Below are 25202 nucleotides of genomic sequence, written 5' to 3'. Positions count from 1 at the left end.
CAGTAGGTCTCTGATCAGAGCTTCGCGTGAGGCGACCCTAAGGCGGCTGAGGTTGAACAGCTTGCCATCTGATCTTGTACTGAGGTAGATACCCTCTGTTGCTGTACCAAAGGCCTGTTTTAGGAGCAGAGCGAAGAAGATCCCGGACAATGTAGGAGCCAGAACGCAGCCAAGCGTCACTCCACTGCGAATGTTGAATGGCTCAGATATGCTGCCACTGTACAGTACCGTTCCCTTCATGTTGGTGTGGAAGGATTCAATGAGGCTCTGCAGCTTGGGTGGACAGCCTATCTTGGGTAGGATTGCTAACTGTGTCAAATGCCTAGGTGAGATCTATGAAAGCGATTTACTGGGGCATGCTCTGTTCTCTGCACTTTTCATGCAATGACAGAGAGAAAAGTTCATGTCTATAGTCTATCTGTTGGCACGGAATCCACACTGCGACTCAGGATAGACACATTCAGCAAATTGTTGTAGGTAGGTTAGAATGACTTTAGCATATACCTTGCCGACCACGCTGAGCATTGAGATACCCCGGTAGTTGTTGCAGTCACTTCTCTCTTCCTTGTTTTTGTAGAGGGTGACAGTCTTGGCATCTTGCATGTCCTGTGGGACCACACCTTCCTTCCAGCACTGACAGAGAAGTTCATACAGCGGAAGCAATAGAACGGTCTTGCAGTGTTTTAGTAGGTCAGCGGATTCTGGTGATTTACCTGTGGTCAGACTGTCGATGGCTTTGTTGAGCTCCTCCCAGGATGGCTCAGCATTGAGTACATGCATCGTTTGCAGATATTCAATGGCATCGAAAGATGAGGGGGACACAGTGTTTTGTCAGGAGTAGAGGTCGGAATAGTGTTCAGCCCATGTCTTCATCTGTTGCTTCTTATCCGTGCCTCACAGGGGGCTGTCTTGATCTGGGTTTGTTCAAGTGCCGCTTAATACCATCATACATCCTTCTGATGTTTCCTGTTATCGCCGCTATGTGGATGTCTTCGCTGAACCTGGTCCAGTACTCATTGGCGCATCGTCGAGTTGTCTGTTTGACTTTATACCTTGCAGCTCTGAGGACTTGGATATTCCTTTCATTGGGTGTTCTCTTGTACTCTGAAAAGGCAGCGCGCTTGGCATCTATCACAGGAGCCATCTCTATTGAATGGGCATCAAACCAGTCATGTGTCTGTGTGGTCTGCTTTCCAAAGGTGGCCATAGCTATGCGATGAATCGTGTATTGCAGCATATTCCACATCTTTGTAGCAGATGCTCCAGATTGAGGGTTATTGAACTCCTTCTTGTCTTGTGTGGTGAAATTGCATCAGTTCAATTTTGAATTTGCAGCATACCAGCAAATGGTCCGTGTCACAGTCAGTGCTCTAATAGGCACGTGTAACTAGGACGTTCTTGAGGGAGGTGCGTCTTGTCAGGATCAAGTCCAGTTGGTGCCAGTGATTTGACCGATTGTGTCGGCAGGATACCTTGTGTTGGGGCTTGGTATGGAAATATGAATTTGTGACGCACAGGTTGTGAAATGTGAAAAACTCAAGCACTTGCTGTCCGTTTCCAACTATCTTGCCCATACCAAACTTTCCAAGACACGATTTCAATCAGATGAATATATTTTATCATTATCAAAACACACTTGCAATAAAAAACAATATAAACCCTCAGTGACTAATATGAGAAATATAATATGACTATATGAGGAAATGAAAAGTTTTGAAAAAACAAAATACAGAAGCACAGAGACTAATGATTGTCAAAGTGTGTATTTCTTTGTATAGTTTAGATGTGTGGTACGAATTTGAATACATCGTTGTTCGCCGGTAAAGACGAAGAGTACATTGAAGATTGACTCTCCACAGTTTGAAAGATCTGCCTTGGTGTTAGACGACTACATGTACCGGGACTGCCAAGAACGTAAAACTACAGTTAAGAGTAACACTCTGTGTGACCACATATTGGAACGCCGGACTTTGCGTCAAGAGACTGGTTAGTAACAGGTCCCACAAACAAATTAGAATAGGCGCATAGTTGTTCCGTATGTTTGTTTCGCATATTTTGGTCTTGGTCCAAATGCATGTAGTTTTTGCGAATCGTAATTAATTTTAAGTAGCGTATTTACAACAGAGATAGGCCACTAGTCACTTCATGCCCTCGTTTGTATTATTACCCCAATAAATGCGGTTAGTTTGACCGTGAAAAGTATTCTATTGTCTGTTTCATGTATTCACACCACACCACACTACTACTGCGTTCTACAACTACGAGATACTATGATTATAGCTTCTGGCTTGGTTTCAAGAAACCACACAGGTTGGAATATCTGCATTATTTGGCATTAATTGGTTCACACTAGTCTCATCGCTATTTTTTGGACAGTTTATACAAACTAATGCAGTGACCTCTTGACAATGATAATCAGTTGAATATGAATTCAGAAGTGATCCATGACAACTTTTAAAGCATAAATAAACATGCAATATAACTTTAAATTTAAGTGAAAACTGATATAACTATTGTTTGGATAAAATCCATACTCAAGATATCGAGCACACTTGAACAAATGAACAATTCTTAATGACAACATCAATAACATCAATGACTACGATACTAGTTCCTTCAAAGACTAGTTCCCTCAAAAACCTCACGCTTCATTCACGTTAGGGGCAAGGTACAAATAGAAACTTTAGTCAAGCAAAATTTCAATCTATAGGCCATAGTTTTTGTGTTGGTTTCTCTGTCGCTATACCATAGCGTTGTTTTTTCAAAATACTCATGTAGTCGGGGATATACAACCTTGATTTAGTACAATACGACTCGTCGAGACTGAAGAAATCATTCCAATTTGATCTGTCAATCTGCAATATTAAAGAACTGTTCTTCGAAACTCGTTTACAATAACGCGTGAATTCAGTATTTATTTTTTGGAAATATGCAACTTCTTTAAGTAACCCTGACGAATCATTAAGACGCTGTTTAAATATTGCCGTGAAGTGTTGATATAGATAATAGTCAGCCTGGCTGAAGTGATGATATAATTGTTCGGCATGAGGTTGAGCGGGTGTGATCTTTCGTTTTATGTTATTCGGTATATAGAGGATATCTTCAAGTTTCCAACAAAGCAAACGTCTTAAGAGGATCAGTGATTCGTCGTAGTATTCCAAAATCATCACAAGGTCGAAGTCATTATCTATTATGTTTACGTATTCAATGATAGCATTCATGTCGTCATACTGTGCTGGAGGCAATCCTAAATCAAACGACATGTAATTCCTTAAGTATGCATGGGCATTGTCTTTCTCCCATTTGTAAAAACGTCCTGGATTTTCGAGAAATTTCTCCAAGTGGTTTGTTGTAGTCTTACCAATTTCTTTTTCAATTATCTTTTCCCATTTAAAAAAATTAAATGCCGATGTGAACTGATGCCACGGGTCACGTAGAATAGTAACATATTTAGCACCGTGTTCCATAAGTTTATCAATAGCGTGTCTGTTATATATACAGTGTAGACACAGGATGTTAAACTTAGTTTCTTCTGGAGGGTGAATGTAATGGTTCTTCCCGAATGCACCAGGCCATCCCATAATAGGCCACCTACTTTTAGGTAGGACAATAGAGAGATTATTTATGTCAGCAAAACGCATGAATATCTGAGACGTGGTCTCACTACCTGTTTTGTGCGTCTTCAGAAACACAACGTTAGTGTGTCTCCGACATTTTTTAGGAAGAGCCGATCTGTTGTTACCCGTTGATTCTTTTTCCTGATGATGGTGTTCCGCTTGTTCTAAGCCACTAAAAATAAAAGATAACAGAAATATAAATTCTTAAGAATTTTAAGTATGGATGTACCTGCCATGCAAAGTGATATGAATATGTCACCGATGGACAGTGTGATATTTCATAGTTTTGTAATATATGGCAAGTCACGCGTAATTTACTTGAAACATTGGACTCCTATGGAGACCATTGGGAAGACTGAGTGTTGCAATATATATATATATATATACTATGTCCCCATGTGAACTCTGATAATTACATAACGTACTCTTAATATAAATATTTATACATAGCCCAAGTTAGTGACAGCATGAGTAGCTAGTCAGCAACCACATTTCAGCTGATAATTTTTTTTCCATTATCGAGGGTCAAGCCATACTGTTACTGGCCATAAACTCCCAATATCAATTAAAGCAGATATCCCGTAGCGTTTCCAAAATATATTTCTTTACTGTTTTATAGAGAGATGTAAGTGTGAGTTCATTTGCATTGCGTCGTAACTCAGACAACACTTCATACTATGTTGCGAGTGGGCAGCTAGGCGTTACTTCAGCTGACCGTTTTGATGAATAAAGCTGGACTATCTGTAATTAATTTGTGTATTTCCTTGGATACGACGCTAACAGCTGCATGTGCTAATGTCATTTGCACGCTCGCCGGAGTCACCTCACCCCGACGTTCCTTTCACAGCACAGTGCCGAACAACGACAATGAACATTTCAAAATCCTAAGACTATGGTATAGTTTATGTAACATAATGCATGCTTCATATTGTCGAACTTATGAACGAATTTTTGTGATGTTGAATGATAGTTTATGTGAACGACAATATTCTACATTTTGAACTGATATTTATTAACTTTGTTAAGTCCTTTATGTTGGTAAAATTAAACATTTCTCAGTTTTTGATTTTTTTTAAGATGTTTATGAGTACGGAATATGATGGGAAAGATAATGCCCCACGTGATTATCAGAGCGTTGTCAATTAATATGTTGTTTTAAGAATAGTTCCTCAATGCGAGCTTAAATATATTGGTTTGAGTGGCACTTTCATAACGTTTTACAATCATTTCGAAATAGTAGGGTGGTTATATACCTAAAAATCTATAATCGCAAACGTTTGTTCATGATCAATAGAAATGTATGTAACTCGGTAGTATTTTGGGATTATAGATTTTCCACCTGAGCTAAAGGACAGCTAGAATTTGTTAGACGGGGAAAGGTGTTACCATAGCGACATAAATAGATTAATGATTAAAATTGCTAAATAGATTGTTTACTAATTGTATTTAGTAGCGGTAAATACGCAAGGCTTTAACCGCGAAACACATCTATGGTAATCATGTGATTGTGCCAACAACTGCAGTGACTGATCGCATGAGAAGAGCGAAATGGATGTGTTAGCGCGAAATCACCCCGAGTCGGGTGATTTCGCAGTTACAAGGGATTTCGTGCTAACACCTCCATTTGGCGATTTTTTTATTTTATTCAAACTACAAAAACAAATTAATCGCCCGACAGCGCCAGTCTAGAGAAGAGCGAGACAGGTGGACAACGAAGCGTTACCTCAGCTGACCGGTCTGGTGAATAAAGCTGGACTATTTGTAATGAACTAATCTGTGTATTTACTTGGGGTACGGCACCTCCACGTGTAAATGTCATTCGCACTCTCGCCAAAGTCCCCTTACCGACACGATCCGTTGTGATTTTAACTACGCTCTCCTTGATTTAAATGATCAGTCATTTCCCTGTAATAGGTGTCATGTGCAGACACAACAAGTGTTGGCAGCATATTCTGTGTTATAGATATGTTGGGGGAGTGTATATAGGCTGTGATAAACAGGTAACCGTTGAATGATCATTTGTACATGACCTGTCTGGTTTATAGTGAATGCCTACTGTTGCAGGTCTGTTAAGACTTCAAACGTGTCCTTGACTTCAAAAGTGTCCCCCTATTTTCTGTAGAAATTGATTGCCGCATAATCTAATAATACTTGTATTTATATTTTAGTATAAAGTTGTTAATATTTATATTATGCACATTACGAATCTGTTTTGCGGTTCTATAGTGATAATGCCCTCACTTTAATCGTTGTTTTAACTTTCAATATCATTTTATCATCCGACACTGGTGCGAAATACACGTCGCAATTTTTCACTAGCTTGGGGGGGGGGGGGGCATAGAGAAGACATTATGGGATATTTCTAGTTCGTAGTATGGCCGTTTTTCAGAGTGTCGCTGCATGACTATATTTCATTCACTGACGGTAAGTTGTGGCATTTAAACGTATTATTTGACAATAGGGTTGATACTAGAAACCGTGTACACTCGTATGTCAGCGATTGTGCTGTATACCGTATTTTCTATGCTCAACTTAAGTGCTTGTGATACGGCGGTAATCGGGGACTGTGGTGGTAACGGCTCAGAGATCAAACGCCTGTGATAGACTTTAAAATTTGACACATCAGCATTAATCCTTACCAGAACGAAGAATTCCCGATTTATTCATTACCATAAATTTCGTATAATAAATCAACCAGTAATAATTATCGAAAATTGTTTGTTGGAAAAGGAGTTTGGAGCTATCCGGCAATCAACTGGCAACATCAAGTCTAGTCGCCAATTGTTTGATACACTGTATGGTCAATTTACTTGCCACTTAGCTGTATGACTCATTTGAATCAAAATTACAATGTTTTGTGTTGGTCCTTCGTCCACAACTATGTCCACACCTCATCATCTCATTAGTCCTTGTTTAAATAAAGTCAGAATACGCTGACTTATAAATTTCACTTCCGTGCACTTCTGTGTCCTGTCCGTCAATCTGTCAGCTTACAGCTACCAGTATATCTCAAACTTCATACATGCAATAATACAGTAACTTCATATATTTTGGGATGTATAATCATAATCTAAATTACGATGGCAACCATTTTAATGCCAAAAATTCATTAAAATCAAGCATGTCTGTCATTTCGGAACCAGATCTTTAAAAATAAAACACACAATTTATATAATGGAGATATTCATGCACATCCTTTTGTTTCTCTGATCAGATTTAATATGGCCGTTTGGTGGCTGTTCCAGAGCTACATGTACCCCGGTATATCTCTGACATGCCTCGAGCAATCATATTTCAAGCTTCACATCCACATATAAAACATGTTGCACATCATGTACACATGCACTTCTACATGTATGTGTACTTAGATTGAAAATAGGCAGAGACTACCTATTTTGTTTGTTTGTTATGGGATACTTATTTTATTTTATGTTCTAATAATAGGTCCAGAAAACGGGCTGATTTTTACTCACTTGGTAATTTGATGTGTTTAAGTAGATACATGTTCTCATATTAAGTGTCCAATTTTCAGGTGGTTTATGTATTTGTAATGCTCTGTATGAATACCGATATATGTAGTGAAATTTTAAAGTTGAATCATCTATGGCGAGATAAATAGAGGAAGAAAAGCTTGTTGTACAATTAAATGTTTGTTTTATTCATTGATCGATTTAATTCTCAGACAAAATCCTGACTTTAAATTACACACATGTAAAACGGAATAATTTTACAACAGTGAGTTTTTATGGTATTCAGTGCATTGCACTTGCATGGCTTCTCCTCATTGTCTGCCGTTTAGTGGTGCAGTTTCACTTCGACAGAAGTTGGAAAAACAGACTGTAGCTGGACTCAGAATCTTTTATTGAATTATTAGTCCCCATTCGGACACAGTCCGAATACGGGGACTTATAATTCGGTCTCCGTCTGTCTGTTCAGAGTCATATTTCAGAATCCTTTGAACCGATTTTGTTCATTCTTTGCATGTGCCTAGTACTTTATGTGGGACATATGCACATGCAGTGGTTTAGCAATTTGATAAAAAATGGCCAACTGGCAGCCATCTTGATTTTTTGAAAATGTTGTATTTTGGACATGCTTTGTCAGTTTTCATTCAAATTTGGTACATAGATTATACATGTTGAGACACATGTCCTCTGACCGTCTGTGCATCCGTTCGTTCGTCTGTGCGTCGTCCATCCGAGGTCATATTTCAGAATCTTTGAACCGATTCTGTTCATTCTTTGCATGCCTAGTACTTTATTTGGGACATACATGTATGCACATGCAAACATTTAGCGATACGATTCAAAATGGACATGATTTGGCACATACTTTATACATGTTAAGATACATGTCCATGACAATTTGTTTCAAAATCGGATCAAGGATAGCTGATTGACAGCCATCTGACTTTTTGGCCTTACGACTATATTTCCAAGATTTATGTACCATTTTCATTCGTAATTGGCACATACATCAGACATGTCACTTTGTTTCATAATCAGGTCAAAGATGGCCGAATAACGGCTGTTTTTATTTGCGGCCATATTACTATATCTCTGTCACCCATGTAGCATTTTCATTGATATTTAGCATGTCATAAATGGATACATGTACATGTCAATTCAATTTGTAATTTGATCAAATTTGGCTGGCTGTTTGTTTGAAATGTGATAACTTGGACATGCTTTCACTTGTGATCTATGTTTTTCTTTGCTATGTCTTAAATCGAAGGGGTCATCACGCAACACATTTTCGAATTTGATGTAAATAAACAATCTGTTGTATTCGCCACTTGGGACTCAAGTTTCAAGGACATGCTCGTGACAACCCCTCCACTTTAATATGACGAGCACAAAGAGAACTTTCAAAAATTTAACAAGGACTGTGTCATTTTCAATGACTTGTTGATTAATGATTTATTATTATTTTATTCTACAAATGTCCATTCCAGGATCTCTAGTGGGAACACATTTTGTGTTCTTGCCTGGTAATTTTGTTAAAAAAACTAATATTGTGTATTTTCAAAAATGACTCGTTTTGAAGCTTTTTTTGCAAGACCAAATAATCAGTATGTTCGACAGCCCGATGTTAAAGATACTGATGAAGAAGTAAGTTGTCTGAACAATTTGTCTTTCGTAACTACATGTATAAATTAATTTTTAGTTTAATTGGCTCATTCTCAATGAAAATATATACGTGTAGATGTTTTGTTTGATTATTTTGACAGCAAGATTACCAATATCATTGCACATTTTGTTTCTTTAAATTTGTTGACATATACTGTAGTTTCATTATGCTTGCTTTTCGCATGATCAATCACTAGTGTGTCCATTATAGTTATTTTTTAATATTTTTTTTTTTTATCTTAAGTGGAATCTACAAAATAAGTTTCCAACACTTGAAAGTAGGCAAGCGTTTTCTAATTTATTATTTTGGTAAATGAAATTTGTAGTAAAGCCAGTAAAACAAGTTTTGAAGCAGCACAATGTTGCATCGAAATATAGCAAAGCATACTTCTACATTATATGAAATAAATGACAAGGTTATGATAAAGCTGCAAGCTAAAACAAAGCTGACAGGAAAAAAATAAATCTTGGTTGACACTAACATGTATAATGTGGAAATGCTAATATAAAGAAGAAAGTATATCAGTGGTTCTCTCTATCTGACCCAACCAGCACAACTCATGCTAAAGAGAGAGACAGGTGATAAGCAGGTCATCTCAAAATTGATTAATTAATTCTTGTAACCATAATGAGTTAATAGCATACAGGCAATAAAACATTGTGCAGATTAAGTGTTATAATATTAATCATTTTAATATAACACAGGTTTTTCTAGAAAAAACTGCAAGAGGGCACACTGCAATCCCTGAATATATTTCATAGCAGACACTGATAGGGTTCTACCTTTAAAACAACCATATAGACTAGAAAAAAATGATGGTCTGAAACAAAAAACAAGACATTAAGACGTTGGTGATGAAACTAAATGCTCAGGGCAAATGCGCATACTTAGTCCCCGTTGAACGCAGTCCGAAAACGGGGACTTATGTTTTGACCTCCGTGTGTTCGTGCGTTTGTGCATGCGCCCGGACCTGTATCTTAGAAATGCCTGGACCAATCACAATCAAACTTCACACATACGTCAAACATGATATTATACATATGCACGTCAATTTGTTTCACAATCTGATTTAAGATGGCCGAATGGTGGCCATTTTTGTGCTAAAAATTATCAAAATTAAGCATTTCTCGGCTGTTTACAGATGGATTTTGTTCCAACTTGGTATATACGTTAGACATTGATGGGACCTTGATGCAAATAATTTTGTTTTTCAGATAAGATTCAAAATGGTCGACTGGCAGCCATTTTGTATTAATGAATGTGGTTCTCGTGCCATATCTCTGACTTACTTTCACTGATTATGTTCAAATTTTAAATATTCATTATACATCATGTCATAGATAGACAGATATACTGGTTTGACGATCCTATTTAAAATGGCCAAATGGTGGCTATTTTTGTGCTAAACAATCATCAAATATCAAGCATTTCTGGCATTTATGGATGGATTTCGTTCAAACTTGGTACATATATTAGACATTACAGGTTCCTGATGCACATCATTTATTTTTCAGATCGGATTCAAAATGGCTGTCTGGCGGCCATTTTGTTTTAATAAATGGGCTTCTAGACCCATATCTCCGACTTGTTTTGACTGATAATATTTTCAAATTTTAAATATTCATTATACATCATGTCATAGATAAACAGATATATTGATTTGACTATCCTATTCAAAATGGCCGAATGGTGGTCATTTTTGTGCTAAAAAAATCATAAAATATCAAGCATTTATGGGTGGATTTCGTTCAAACTTGGTACATGTACATACATTAGACATTACGGGTTCCTGATGCTCGTCATTTTATTTTTCAGATTGGATTCAAAATGCCTGACTGGCAGCCATTTTGTTTTAATGATTGGGCTTCTAGAGCCATATCTCTTAAATGCTTTGACTTATTATATTTAAATTTTATATATTCATTATACGTTATATATATACATGTAATCAAAATGGCTGATTTTGAATGCTGTTCCAGAGCAATATCTCTCAATATGGACATGTACTTGTTTGACGATTAGATACAACTGTCAATCATTTTAATGTTAAAAAATCATATTCCTGTCATGGTTATATTCCAGCTATTTTACTATAAACAAAACTATATATCTTAAATTTGATAACTAACGGGGACTGTGCCATGCATGGCTTGTTGATTAGGTTTTGGTAAAAATCCATACATATTAATTACCTAATTTGCATAATGATTAGTCAATTTTCGGATTTTCAACTGATATCCCAAGTATTAATTTAATCATCACATTTCAATAAAACTTGGTAGATATTTGTCATAGGAAACTGCACAGACCTGATAGTTTTTAGGGTAATATCAGTACATGCTAATTACCTAATTTGCATAATTATTTAATTTTCAGCTTTTTCACTGATATCTCAAATATTATTCATTGCATTTCAATGAAACTTGGTACATAGATGCTCTAGGACAATGTAAAAACCTGATTTGCATAATTAGTTTTCAAGTACAAGTATTTTTTCAATGTGTCTCCAATACCCTCAGCACACAGGAGTTCTTTCAAAGCTTTCTTTGATTCTAGACTTGACAAAACCATTTCATTGATAGGTGTGCTGTCTATGATTCACTATTTTATTGTGCTGGCCACAATTATTTGCAAGTTATTCTGTATTAACTTGATCTACTAATATAATTTATAATTTTTTGTAATAAGTAATAAGGGCAGTTGATTATTAACTGATACTGATGCAAAGCATGTAATTTGTTCATTGTTGCAGCAACCACTCCCCTCAAAATTACTAATTTTTAGCTCCGCTGTCGACTTTGTCGAGCGGAGCTTATCATATGAGTAATTGTCCGTCGTCGTCGTCCGTGTCAATGTTTTAATTCTTCGACTTCTTCTTGAAAACTACAAGCCTGAATGCTTTGATACTTGGTGTATATGTACCTTGGGTAGACCTCTCTTAGATTTGTTCATTTCATGATGATATCTTCAGTTCTCTAATTTTGGTGAATATTTTTGTTATTTTTGGTAAAAAGTGATATTTTCAACTTCTTGTTAAAAAACGCAAGTCCAATTGCTTTGATGTTACATATATAGATACTACATGTACATGTGGACCTCTCTCAGATTTGTTCATTTCATGATGATATCTTCAATTCTCTAATTTTGGTGAATATTTTTGTAATTTTTGGTAAAAGGTGATATTTTCCACTTCTTGTTGAAAACCGCAAGTCTGATTGCATTGATACTATGCATATTGTTCATTTTCTAATGATATCTTCTGTTCTTTAATTGAAATGCGCATTGCTAACAGCAGAGCTATCTCTGCCGAGAGGCTGCTTGTTTTTATTTTTAAACACATTCATGTACAAATAGCTGTCACTTGTTTATATTTTTGCCAACCAGCATGCAATTGTCTGATAACAAATTTCGTTCACCATGAAGTTGTCTTATTACTAGAAACACACAAATGTAATTTAATAAACAGCAGTCATAATGCTATTATTACCTTGCCCGTATCATCAAAGATGGAAGGGAAAGATATATTGAGGGGAGAATGTCTGTTGTCGATGTTGTCGTCATCGTTGTTAATAATTGTCAATGTGTGCACAATAACTTCACTAATTCTATTCCAAAGTTTATTAAACTCAGTCACCTAATTCGCCAAAATAAAATCTTGCCTTAGTTCAAACGACAGATGACCTGTGTAAAAAAAATCGTGAAAAAATTGGGAAAATCTGATAAAATACTTTGACTGTTTCTACTTGACTGATCACTGGTGATACACATTCAAAGGTCACTGATCCCAGTGGGAATATGCATTGTTGTATGTGTTCAATGAAGTAAATCATTTATCTTATAAAAATATCAATGGTAATGTACCGTAAAAACTTTAAAATTTCGACCAGTTTTAATTAGTTTTTTTTTTTTTGATAGTCGAATTTTTAGACTCACAAAACCAACAAAAATTGTGGACGAAATTTTGGAAGAAATATTAGTCGTTTTGGAATAACCTGGGAAGCTTTTTGTATTTCTTAAAAGTGGAATAAACAACGATAGTACGGACAAATTTGTTTGCTATAACGCGCTGTACATGCTGAGCTAGGGGTCACGACCTACATGACCTAATTTTAATACACAAGAGTGAAATAAAAACAAGCGCGTACGATAGTGCGGACAAATTTGTTTGAAATAATGCGTGCTAGATGCTGAGTTAGGGGTCACAACCTACATGACCTAATTTACACAAGAGTGGGAAAAAAAAAAAAGGCCGTTTGATTTGTGCAGCAAAATATATTGCGGATGTTGGTGAACACCTCGAACCACAGTCCCTCCACAAACAGCCTGTTCGTTCTGTGTGAGACTATTCTCACTGCCATCCAGTGCATTGGTTATGTGGATTAGCGGATGTCCGGGCGGATGTGTTTCACTCTGTCCCAATGTGCGAGACTGGTATTACCGGACGCTGTCGTTTGGAAAATCACTGCGGTGAAACTGTGATTTTTGGAGGTGTCTACATGAGGGAAAATAAACTGTGAATAGGCCTACGTCGCTCCAAAATACGCAAACCGGGAAGTCAAATAAGTGTTGAAGTTGGAAGCTTGCGAGCTTAGTTTCCAATTTATTTACTTACTCAATTTTTGTTTTATTCCATACCGAGTGTTTAAAATGCATGGGAGTTTGGCCGATGTAAAACGTACTCCGGGAAATTACATTATTACATTAGCTCATTACAGCTCCTTGCGGGGACATTCTGCTTACATTCGAGTAATTTCTGTACTCGTTCTAGTAATAATCATACTGTACTCTTTGGTCGCCCACGTCTGTAAATTTTGACTTATTTGACGATGACACAAGTCAAGCGTCTAAGCAATCACAGAACCGGATTCACGCAATGGGGGCTGTCCTTTGCTTTATATGCAAATTGTTTTTCTCAATGACTGGCAAAAACGTTGCGTCTGGTTTTATTTAGGATCAACCTTTTTAAGAGCAAATACAGACTGTGATTGTTATTCGAATCAACCTTTTTTCAAAAGCAAATACAAACTCTGATGTTTTTTTTATTAAATAATAAATTTTATAGATATATAAATAAATACATGTGACTTCAATGTTATTTTAGTTCATGCAAATTACGTGGAGGCAAACCTGACCTAGCTCACACTCGACGAGTACAGGATTACAGAAACCCGTAATCTGACAGAGTTGGTGCGAATTACCAAGAGCTCCGGAATATGAAAGTTTGGTCGAATTTTCAGAGTCGCTAGGTTGTAAAATTACGTAAACTAGCCAAAAACACCGGTGGCCGAATTTCTAGAGCTTTCGAAATTTTTTACGGTATCTCCCAAATCCCATGGGAATACTAGACTGGGTTTCAAAACCAACTCATGAAGAGAGTTTTTGCACAGTCTGATACACATTTGCAAACTTACCAATAAAATCTTTACAGAAAACAAGATGTCAGAAAATCAATATAAGCACTCCTATGAATTGGGTGCCAAACTTTTTATTAAGATCTGCAGTCAAAAGAAAATCTGTTAACGCTAAAATACATAAAAAGCAAAAAGTTGCATCCACATTTTAAAAGAAAAAAAATGTTTTGTTGAAATGTATAAATTTTTTAAATTAAAATTCACAGGAATTTGTTTCAGCTATTAGAACAGAATGATATAGCTTTTATAATGCTAATTTAAAAATGTACTTCAAAAACAAAGATTGCAGTGTTTGAAAATGTAGATTCGCAGGAGGCAACAGTATTGTTGACTTCGCTTTTCACTGGACACCAACCAACAGTTTGATTTAATTTACATACAAAGCAGATCTTGATAAATGCGAAATTATAGTTATTCCTAGAGGGTGTTTTTTTTTTTATTTTTCAAACAATACAGTAGTCACATACAAGGCAGTTCATATTTGTCTCAGTGAATCATTAATTTTTGACAGACACCTGTACAAAATACTTGGACAAAAGCCAGCTAAGATATTCTGTTATCTTGCATGTTTTATGAATTTATGCGTGTCTAAATGCAGCACTTTTTTTCAGAGATATCAGAATTTCTTTGAATAAAGCTTAAAATAATTAAACAAATTAGATATCAATTAAGAGCATTCCCACTGCCGTTTCATTCCCAAAACTTGTTTTAATTCAAAATTGATTATGACTATGATAAAGGAATAACATTATATAGCAAAGGGCAAAGTCACCAGAGTTCAACTGTGTTTTTATCTTCAGGTGCGAATACATTGTTATAGCCAACCAGTTACTGTGCACACATGCAAGCACAAAATGTAAACCAGTATGACAGCATATAAACCCTCCCATAATCAGATTGCCCTGCATCAGTTCTAATAATCAGTGCCTTTAAAGTTTCTTAAATCATGTAAAAGTGATTGCTTCCAATCATGCAGATATTCATAGCAACATTCAATTTATGAATTTTTTTGACATATACTCTTTCCTTTAAAAGTTGTAGTTTTGCTCAACTACTATCTCCTTTTTTTTCTATCTAGTTCCTCTTGCCAGTGTTCAAAGTCATGTTTGAAGAAAGTATATAAAAGTGTTCTTACCAAATGAACAAAGTTTGCTGTAGAAAGAATACCATAACGAAAAACTACAACACAACCATGCAAAGCAGTTGTAAGTTTCCATTAGAATCAATTTCAAATATCTTAATATGAATAATTAAAGCCACAAGTAGTATCAGTTGGGCCCAAGCTTTCAGGCATCTGTTTCATAATTAATGAGGTCACATGTTGCCATATTTTCACCATGTTCTGTTGATATTGGTTGTCCTTATATTAGTGCTGTGTTTAACAGTGAAAAACTCAAAGATTGAATTATTAAAAGTACATATACAGAAAATGTACTGTTTCAGGTTTTATATGCTCTACTGTTAAAGATGCACTTTTGATACAAGTACAGTATATATATTTAAAAAGATCGAAATATTTGTAATGGACAGAAGCATTCCATTGCATACTGAGTGAAAGCCGATTTCATTTTGAATTAATGCCATATAGGTAAAACACATGTTTACATCTATTTGGAATTTCAAGCATTTTATTTTCTCCATAGGAATATATACAAAATGAAAACAAATACGGGAAACATTTTGTTGCTAAATCCTTCTACAAATTACATACAAATTGCAAAACCACCTAATTAGGCACAAAGACTTTATAAAAAAGTACATTGTTCAATTCAACATATTGTAAAAGGAAACCCTTAATTTTGTATGGTTATGGCAGTGACTGCATACAAATACCAGTAAGAATATGTGACAACTGTTATGAAATATGATTAGTAAAATTATTCTGCCTGTTACTACAATGGGGCATGTATGCATGATTGATTGGAAAGTGTCTTGTGTGGAAATTACAAAAAACGTTTGAAAAGAAAATTGTGTGTAGGAAGCAAGATCTATAAAGAACTTCAGAGAACTTTTTTTCAATGCCTTCTCCCCAATATGTGTATAAATATATTTGAAAAGGCTATTCTTTTGTTTCAGGGTTCAGAACAACTCCTCCTTCAACTGGAGAGAAAAATATATTTTGCTGAAGAGAATGACGGAAAGGTATTTAGTTTTGTATAATATGCATCATTTATCCAATGCTAGCTTATTAACTATTATATCCAAGCATCAATGTATCATTTTGCAAGTTGATTGTAAACTTGCCAATGAAAATTTCTGATAGTGTCTCCCAGTGTAAAATTGTGTTTTGTCATTGCATACTCTTGTAAATGTTCACATTTGGGGTGATATGTATTTCTTTTTTTTATTTGAAACTGTATTCTTGTTTGTGCTACTGCTTGTTATGTGATATATTTATGATACATGTACTATTTTATTTTTCAATATTTTTGAGGTGTGCAAGATTTTTGTGTACACCCCCCCCCCCCAAATTGTAATGATGGAGGAAGTGATTGATTCACCAATGTAATGAGTTACTTTTTTATTTTAGCCCAGGTTTAGAGTAAGGAAAATGTTTATTAAGCAAAAATTTATTACATGTTGCAAGGTGTTCAATGCATGTTGATTATAATATACTTATATCATTCATACTATACCACAGGGAAGCTTATAATAGTTTCACTATGTTATTTTTCATAAAACGTACCTATGTATTTATAATATATGTTACTGCCTTATTTACAGTTTTGCAACCAGATTTGTGCAAGATTTCTTGCTTAAAGAAGCAATAGCATTTCTAGTGGCAAGAAAGATGGGTACATGTATATCATTAAAAACAGCCGATGAGCATTGCCAGCAAACAGAGATGCTAAAAAGATAAGGTAACTACATGTAAATACAAATCTGCTTGAATTCTATTGTATCCTTATACCAACACTTGCGAGAATGCATTAACAAAATTATCTCTGTTTTGTCATCAGGTGGGAAAAGCCAGACTTCAATAGCTTCATCAGACATTACCACAATCCATGAAAAAATAATTATTTTTGGGAGTGATAGAATTATTAGAAGAACAACATTAATTATCTTTTGAGAAATGCATTTTGAGTGGTTGAATTATAAGATTATAATTCTAGTAACTAAACTGCAGGATTGGAACAAACATTAGCGTTACATGTACCATCCACAGAGTTTGTCAAGTTTTGAGAACAATGTATTAGTTCATTCATGCCACTGTAACAACCATGTGCTGTGAAAAAATTTTGAATAAAAGTTGTAATTTGCAATAAAAATAATAACACTTACACTTGCTCAATCTTTTTCTCATACATTTTATTGGTACCACTCATCTCATTTTGCAGGAGTTGGGTGGCCCTGAGAATGACTTCAAAAGTGTCCCTTAATAGTTTATTTTAATAATTAGCAATTATGCCGCCCTTAGTTGTTCTTAAATATAACAAATTAATATGACTTCAAAAGTGTCCTTTAATATTTATAATTTAATAATTTGCATTTATGTCACCATTACTTGTTAATGAATATAACAAATTAATATGACCTCAAAAGTGTCCCCCATGTCTTCAAAAGTGTCTTTTAATATATATAATTTAATAATTTGCATTTATGTCACCATTACTTGTTAATGAATATAACAAATTAATATGACCTCAAAAGTGTCCCCATGTCTTCAAAAGTGTCCTTTAATATTTTTGATTTAATAATTTGCATTTATTTCACCATTACTTGTTAATGAATATAACAAATTAATATGACCTCAAAAGTGTCCCCATGTCTTCAAAAGTGTCCTTTAATATTTTTAATTTAATAATTTGCATTTATGTCACCATTACTTGTTAATGAATATAACAAATTAATATGACCTCAAAAGTGTCCCTTAATATTTATAATTTAATAATTTGCATTTTTGTCAGCATTACTTGTTAATGAATATAACAAATTAATATGACCTCAAAAGTGTCCCCATGTCTTCAAAAGTGTCCTTTAATATTTTTAATTTAATAATTTGCATTTATGTCACCATTACTTGTTAATGAATATAACAAATTAATATGACCTCAAAAGTGTCCCTTAATATTTATAATTTAATAATTTGCATTTTTGTCAGCATTACTTGTTAATGAATATAACGAATTAATATGACCCCAAAAGTGTCCCCATGTCTTCAAAAGTGTCCTTTATTATTTTTGATTTAATAATTTACATTTATGTCACCATTAATTGTTAATGAATATAACAAATTAATATGACCGCAAAAGTGTCCCCATATCTACAAAAGTGTTTTTTAATATTTTTAATTTAATAATTTACATTTATGTCACCATTACTTGTTAATGAATATAACAAAATACTATGACCTCAAAAGTGTCCCCATGTCTTCAAAAGTGTCCTTTAATATTTTTGATTTAATAATTTACATTTATGTCACCATTACTTGTTAATGAATATAACAAATTAATATGACCTCAAAAGTGTCTCCATGTCTTCAAAAGTGTCCTTTATTATTTTTGATTTAATAATTTGCATTTATGTCACCATTACTTGTTAATGAATATAACAAATTAATATGACCGCAAAAGTGTCCCCATATCTACAAAAGTGTTTTTTAATATTTTTAATTTAATAATTTACATTTATGTCACCATTAATTGTTAATGAATATAACAAATTAATATGACCTCAAAAGTGTCCCCATGTCTTCAAAAGTGTCCTTTAATATTTTTGATTTAATAATTTACATTTATGTCACCATTAATTGTTAATGAATATAACAAATTAATATGACCTCAAAAGTGTCTCCATGTCTTCAAAAGTGTCCTTTATTATTTTTGATTTAATAATTTGCATTTATGTCACCATTACTTGTTAATGAATATAACAAATTAATATGACCGCAAAAGTGTCCCCATATCTACAAAAGTGTTTTTTAATATTTTTAATTTAATAATTTACATTTATGTCACCATTACTTGTTAATGAATATAACAAAATACTATGACCTCAAAAGTGTCCCCATGTCTTCAAAAGTGTCCTTTAATATTTTTGATTTAATAATTTACATTTATGTCACCATTACTTGTTAATGAATATAACAAATTAATATGACCTCAAAAGTGTCTCCATGTCTTCAAAAGTGTCCTTTATTATTTTTGATTTAATAATTTGCATTTATGTCACCATTACTTGTTAATGAATATAACAAATTAATATGACCGCAAAAGTGTCCCCATATCTACAAAAGTGTTTTTTAATATTTTTAATTTAATAATTTACATTTATGTCACCATTAATTGTTAATGAATATAACAAATTAATATGACCTCAAAAGTGTCCCCATGTCTTCAAAAGTGTCCTTTAATATTTTTGATTTAATAATTTGCATTTTTGTCAGCATTACTTGTTAAAGAATATAACAAATTAATATGACCCCAAAAGTGTCCCCCATGTCTTCAAAAGTGTCTTTTAATATAATTTAATAATGTGCATTTATGTCACCATTACTTGTTAATGAATATAACAAATTAATATGAACTCAAAAGTGTCCCCATGTCTTCAAAAGTGTCCTTTAATATTTTTTATTTAATAATTTACATTTATGTCACCATTACTTGTTAATGAATATAACAAAATACTATGACCTCAAAAGTGTCCCCATGTCTTCAAAAGTGTCCTTTAATATTTTTGATTTAATAATTTACATTTATGTCACCATTACTTGTTAATGAATATAACAAATTAATATGACCTCAAAAGTGTCCCCATGTCTTCAAAAGTGTCCTTTAATATTTTTGATTTAATAATTTGCATTTATTTCACCATTACTTGTTAATGAATATAACAAATTAATATGACCTCAAAAGTGTCCCCATGTCTTCAAAAGTGTCCTTTAATATTTTTAATTTAATAATATGCATTCATGGCACCATTAGTTGTTTGTGAATATAACAAATTAATATGACTTCAAAAGTGTCCCCATGTCTTCAAAAGTGTCCTTTAATATTTTTGATTTCATAATTTACATTTATGTCACCATTACTTGTTAATGAATATAACAAATTAATATGACCTCAAAAGTGTCCCCATGTCTTCAAAAGTGTCCTTTAATATTTTTGATTTAATAATTTGCATTTTTGTCAGCATTACTTGTTAAAGAATATAACAAATTAATATGACCCCAAAAGTGTCCCCCATGTCTTCAAAAGTGTCTTTTAATATAATTTAATAATGTGCATTTATGTCACCATTACTTGTTAATGAATATAACAAATTAATATGACCTCAAAAGTGTCCCCATGTCTTCAAAAGTGTCCTTTAATATTTTTGATTTAATAATTTGCATTTTTGTCAGCATTACTTGTTAAAGAATATAACAAATTAATATGACCCCAAAAGTGTCCCCCATGTCTTCAAAAGTGTCTTTTAATATAATTTAATAATGTGCATTTATGTCACCATTACTTGTTAATGAATATAACAAATTAATATGAACTCAAAAGTGTCCCCATGTCTTCAAAAGTGTCCCTTAATATTTATAATTTAATAATTTGCATTTTTGTCAGCATTACTTGTTAATGAATATAACAAATTAATATGACCCAAAAAGTGTCCCCCATGTCTTCAAAAGTGTCTTTTAATATATATAATTTAATAATTTGCATTTATGTCACCATTACTTGTTAATGAATATAACAAATTAATATGAACTCAAAAGTGTCCCCATGTCTTCAAAAGTGTCCTTTAATATTTTTTATTTAATAATTTACATTTATGTCACCATTACTTGTTAATGAATATAACAAAATACTATGACCTCAAAAGTGTCCCCATGTCTTCAAAAGTGTCCTTTAATATTTTTGATTTAATAATTTACATTTATGTCACCATTACTTGTTAATGAATATAACAAATTAATATGACCTCAAAAGTGTCCCCATGTCTTCAAAAGTGTCCTTTAATATTTTTGATTTAATAATTTGCATTTATTTCACCATTACTTGTTAATGAATATAACAAATTAATATGACCTCAAAAGTGTCCCCATGTCTTCAAAAGTGTCCTTTAATATTTTTAATTTAATAATATACATTCATGGCACCATTAGTTGTTTGTGAATATAACAAATTAATATGACTTCAAAAGTGTCCCCATGTCTTCAAAAGTGTCCCTTAATATTTTTGATTTAATAATTTGCATTTATGTCACCATTACTTGTTAATGAATATAACAAATTAATATGACCTCAAAAGTGTCTCCATGTCTTCAAAAGTGTCCTTTAATATTTTTGATTTAATAATTTACATTTATGTCACCATTAATTGTTAATGAATATAACAAATTACTATGACCTCAAAAGTGTCCCCATGTCTTCAAAAGTGTCCTTTAATATTTTTGATTTAATGATTTGCATTTATGTCACCATTACTTGTTAATGAATATAACAAATTAATGTGACCGCAAAAGTGTCCCCATATCTACAAAAGTGTTTTTTAATATTTTTAATTAATAATTTGCTTTTGTGTCACAATTACTTGTTAATGAATATAACAAATTAATATGACTTCAAAAGTGTCCCCTAATCCTAATATTTTTAATTTAATAATTTGCATTCATGGTACAATTAGTTATTTTTGAATATAACAAATTAATACGACTTCAAAAGTGTCCCCATGTCTTCAAAAGTGTCCCTTAATATTTATAATTTAATAATTTGCATTTTTGTCAGCATTACTTGTTAAAGAATATAACAAATTAATATGACCCCAAAAGTGTCCCCATGTCTTCAAAAGTGTCTTTTAGTATATATAATTTAATAATTTGCATTTATGTCACCATTACTTGTTAATGAATATAACAAATTAATATGACCTCAAAAGTGTCCCGTTTCTTCAAAAGTGTCATTTAACATTTTTAATTTAATAATTTGCATTTATGTCACCATTACTTGTTCATGAATATAACAAATTAATATGACTTCAAAAGTGTCGCCATGTCTTCAAAAGTGTTCTTTAATAGTTTTAATTTGATAATTTGCATATATGTCACCATTACTTGTTCATGAATATAACAAATTAATATGACTTCAAAAGTGTCCCTTAATATTTTCAATTTAATCTCTAAACGAAACTTTAATATGTTATAAATATTAAATTATAAATAATATTAATTGTGTTTGTTTAAAATGTGAAGGGTTATAAAACTATTTTGTAGGTTACGACCTGTATATATCATTTATTTATAACCTAATATTTATATAATAAACTATATATCTCTTCGATGTTTAGTGTCTGCTAGCATTGCTGTCATTTCACTATGCTGACTTACTACATCGTCACATGGGATACACACCGAGCATAACCCCCTATCTTACTGCATTTACGCTCTGGGACAACACAGGTCATTTTAGATTTAATGTAAACATTAAAAACTAAACTCGTATACATATATTTTAGGGAAAAACATAATTGTACCTAGCTGGAAATTAATATTTTAATCAGATTTGCTCTGAATGATTTATGTTTATTTACATTACCCAGCTGGTCTGTTTTCGTCACAATCATAAAAAATACTAGCGGCGGCCACAGAATGAAAATATGAAATAACACGCGACTGATTTTTCATTTAGAACACCGCAGCAAAGCGTGATATTTTCACTTCTATAACGATACAAATCAACATCTGTTACAATATTTGAAACAGTTTCGCTCTGAATGAATTACGTTAATTTAATACATTGCCAGGCTTGTCTGTTTTCATGACACTTGTAAAAATACTGCCGGTCACAGAATGAAAAAATTAAATAACACCAGTCACGAGACTAATTTTTTTTTCGATTTACAACACCGCAGCAAAGCGCAATATTTTTGCGTCTATTATCTATAATGAAAGATCAAAGGTTAATCAACAAGTTATAAATAAAGATGGTAATAAAAATAAGAGGTATCTTTTGACTGTTTGGTGCTCTTGATATTTGTAAACCATTATATTGTTCATGCCTGTAATTACAGTTGGTGGTACAAAAATATACGCCTTAAATAAATGCGACCTTTCCCCAAACTTGCTTCAGAAAAAAATGGTGACTTTCCGCGAATCTACCATTGGTACTTCAAGCGGCAATTTTGGTGAATGATCAATAAAACAATTTCCGTATTTTGTTTGTGTAATACTCACTCACAAAAATAGAAAATTGGGAGGTAGCTTACATACTGGTCGAATTGGGTTACTATGTAATACTCTAGGATTATCAATGCTGAAGCATCAACCGTGTCTCTGGCCTTGGCCACGTGATTATAGTCATTGAAAGTCAGCTAATTCTCAAGGCGATCCACTCTTGTAGAATGGCATATGGGATTAAAGTCCAACAGTATGTGGAAGTGCTAGCCATATTCGAGGTATTCGAGATGAGAGCAACTTTGGACATAGCGGCATTGTCGTTGCCTGCACCAATACACAGTTTGATAGCATACCTATCAAGTGTCAATGCATTGGTACTGGGTGTTCTTTCACTCTTGGTTTTCTAGAGGTTGGTCTAGCAATGGTTGATGTTGGAGTCATGATGGCTCGCCCTAGGCAGTGCAATTTTCATCAGTGGTGCTGATGACTGTTTGGCACACACCTTTCACCCAGAAGATATATAAAGGCGCCTGTAAGCATTAGGCTTGTAACTATACATACTCACATCTACAGTATTTGATCATTGGATTATTAAATCAATTATATATCTTACATGGCTGATTTTCACTCTTTGATAATACTGTATACAAACCTGATGGAATCAAAGAAATTATGATAAAGAGGATGTTTTCAGCACCAGACCAGACCAGGCAGTATGGCCGAGACAGGTAGTATATACAGGGCCATGATACAGGGACTTTTCCTATGGAACTTTCTATATTAAAGGTTTACCCTTGTCTCAAACTCATAAACATGTGTAATAGCAAAATGTTGACAACTATGGCTATTGAAAGTGTTGGGCAAAAGATCCAAGAAGTGGTGGGGTTTGCTGGTTTGGCTCGTGTAAGTTAATAGGCCGGGCGTGTCAAATTTGGCGGGGGATTCCAGTATTCCGGTAGTGTATACTACCCCCGCTGCTAACGAAGATGAGCCATCTTCCATTATAGTATTTACTACCTTGTAAAAAAAACTGCAAATACGTATCATTGATGTAGAATGTCCAAATTTTATATTACACACACTGGAAAACTGAAGCCACTTTAACTTGTATGTGGAAATGGCTGACTTCGTACGATTTCACCTAAATGACGGTTAAATGGCAACACTAGTGATTTGTCCTACGTCCTTATATCTGTAGGCAACCGATGTTGAAATGTTGATGTTGTTTAATGGACAAGTTGAAAGAATGAATAAATGACTCACTTGAATATTTGTGACTTGTTCAACTGCAACATCGGATCTTTCTTGAAAGATGAGATTACTGTCAAATTGCTGTTTTCAGAATTAACATCAATATTGTGCATTCGAGCAAAATCGGTGTGCTCACTCAGTTGTAGGGTTTGTTTTCCATTGCCATGTCCATGCAACCTCAAAGGGTTTTCAATTTGTAGTAGTTGTTTAGATTGATGTATTCGTGTAATAAATAATATGACAGTAGCTGTAATGACAAGTAGAACGAGATTCTTCCATGTGCAGCCGAAACCTGCGAATATTGCTGCAACTGAGTTGGATGACTTTTCCATAGTTGACCGTGTAACGCCGTAGGACAAGATATGGCTCCAAATAGAGGGAACTTAACGATCGATACATTCAACCAGTTTTCTGTCTACGTTCAAAACACGACCACCGAACTACGATGTGCAACAGCTGGTGTCTTCCAGAGGGCGCTGCGTCAAGTATTTGAGAGGTACTAAAATGACGGCGTTCTGGATAATCTACGTGCTGCCAAATTCTCATGAGCCATTTTAGAGATATATTTTTTTTCAGTCTTGGCGAACGTATATTTTTATTAATGACGCAGACAGCCAAAAAAATGTACACATTTACCTAGATGAAAATTTCATGTAGTATCATTTCACATGGTTTACTGTGTGTT

The 25202-nt window shown here is 33.7% G+C and overlaps 1 protein-coding gene and 1 long non-coding RNA gene across 5 annotated transcripts; one reads left to right on the top strand and one right to left on the bottom strand.

The window, feature by feature from the left end:
- Positions 1-1595: 1595 nt before the first annotated feature.
- On the bottom strand, positions 1596-24950 carry LOC144350409 (galactose-3-O-sulfotransferase 2-like). Its single transcript, XM_078008598.2, has 2 exons — positions 24530-24950; positions 1596-3789 (listed from the first exon to the last, which is right to left on the bottom strand). The coding sequence occupies exons 1-2, from the start codon at positions 24847-24849 to the stop codon at positions 2700-2702; spliced, it is 1410 nt and encodes a 469-aa protein (XP_077864724.2). The 5' UTR covers positions 24850-24950; the 3' UTR covers positions 1596-2699.
- LOC144342470 (uncharacterized) lies at positions 5954-17436 on the top strand. 4 transcript variants are annotated; one of them, XR_014929178.1, is made up of 5 exons: positions 5954-6041; positions 15237-15363; positions 16242-16300; positions 16883-17019; positions 17119-17436. It is a non-coding gene; the product is annotated as an uncharacterized LOC144342470 (long non-coding RNA). The 4 variants fall into 4 exon arrangements; XR_014929177.1 differs by having other exon boundaries at positions 16235-16300; XR_014929176.1 differs by lacking the exon at positions 15237-15363.
- Positions 24951-25202: the final 252 nt, after the last annotated feature.

The sequence above is a fragment of the Saccoglossus kowalevskii genome, chromosome 4 (genome assembly GCF_978046115.1).
Source record: "Saccoglossus kowalevskii chromosome 4, keSacKowa6.1, whole genome shotgun sequence".
Taxonomy (NCBI): domain Eukaryota; kingdom Metazoa; phylum Hemichordata; class Enteropneusta; family Harrimaniidae; genus Saccoglossus; species Saccoglossus kowalevskii.
Note: the sequence above shows the minus strand (reverse complement) of the source record. Positions and strands in the feature narration are given on the sequence as shown.

What these genes read in the sequence shown, in the direction of transcription:
- LOC144350409 (XM_078008598.2), bottom strand. Translation starts at nt 24,849, where the DNA reads ATGGAAAAGTCATCCAACTCAGTTGCAGCAATATTCGCAGGTTTCGGC. An exon ending in AACAAGTCACAAATATTCAA is followed by an intron (nt 3,790 to 24,529) that starts GTGAGTCATTTA and finishes TTTTATTTTTAG; the next exon opens with TGGCTTAGAACAAGCGGAAC.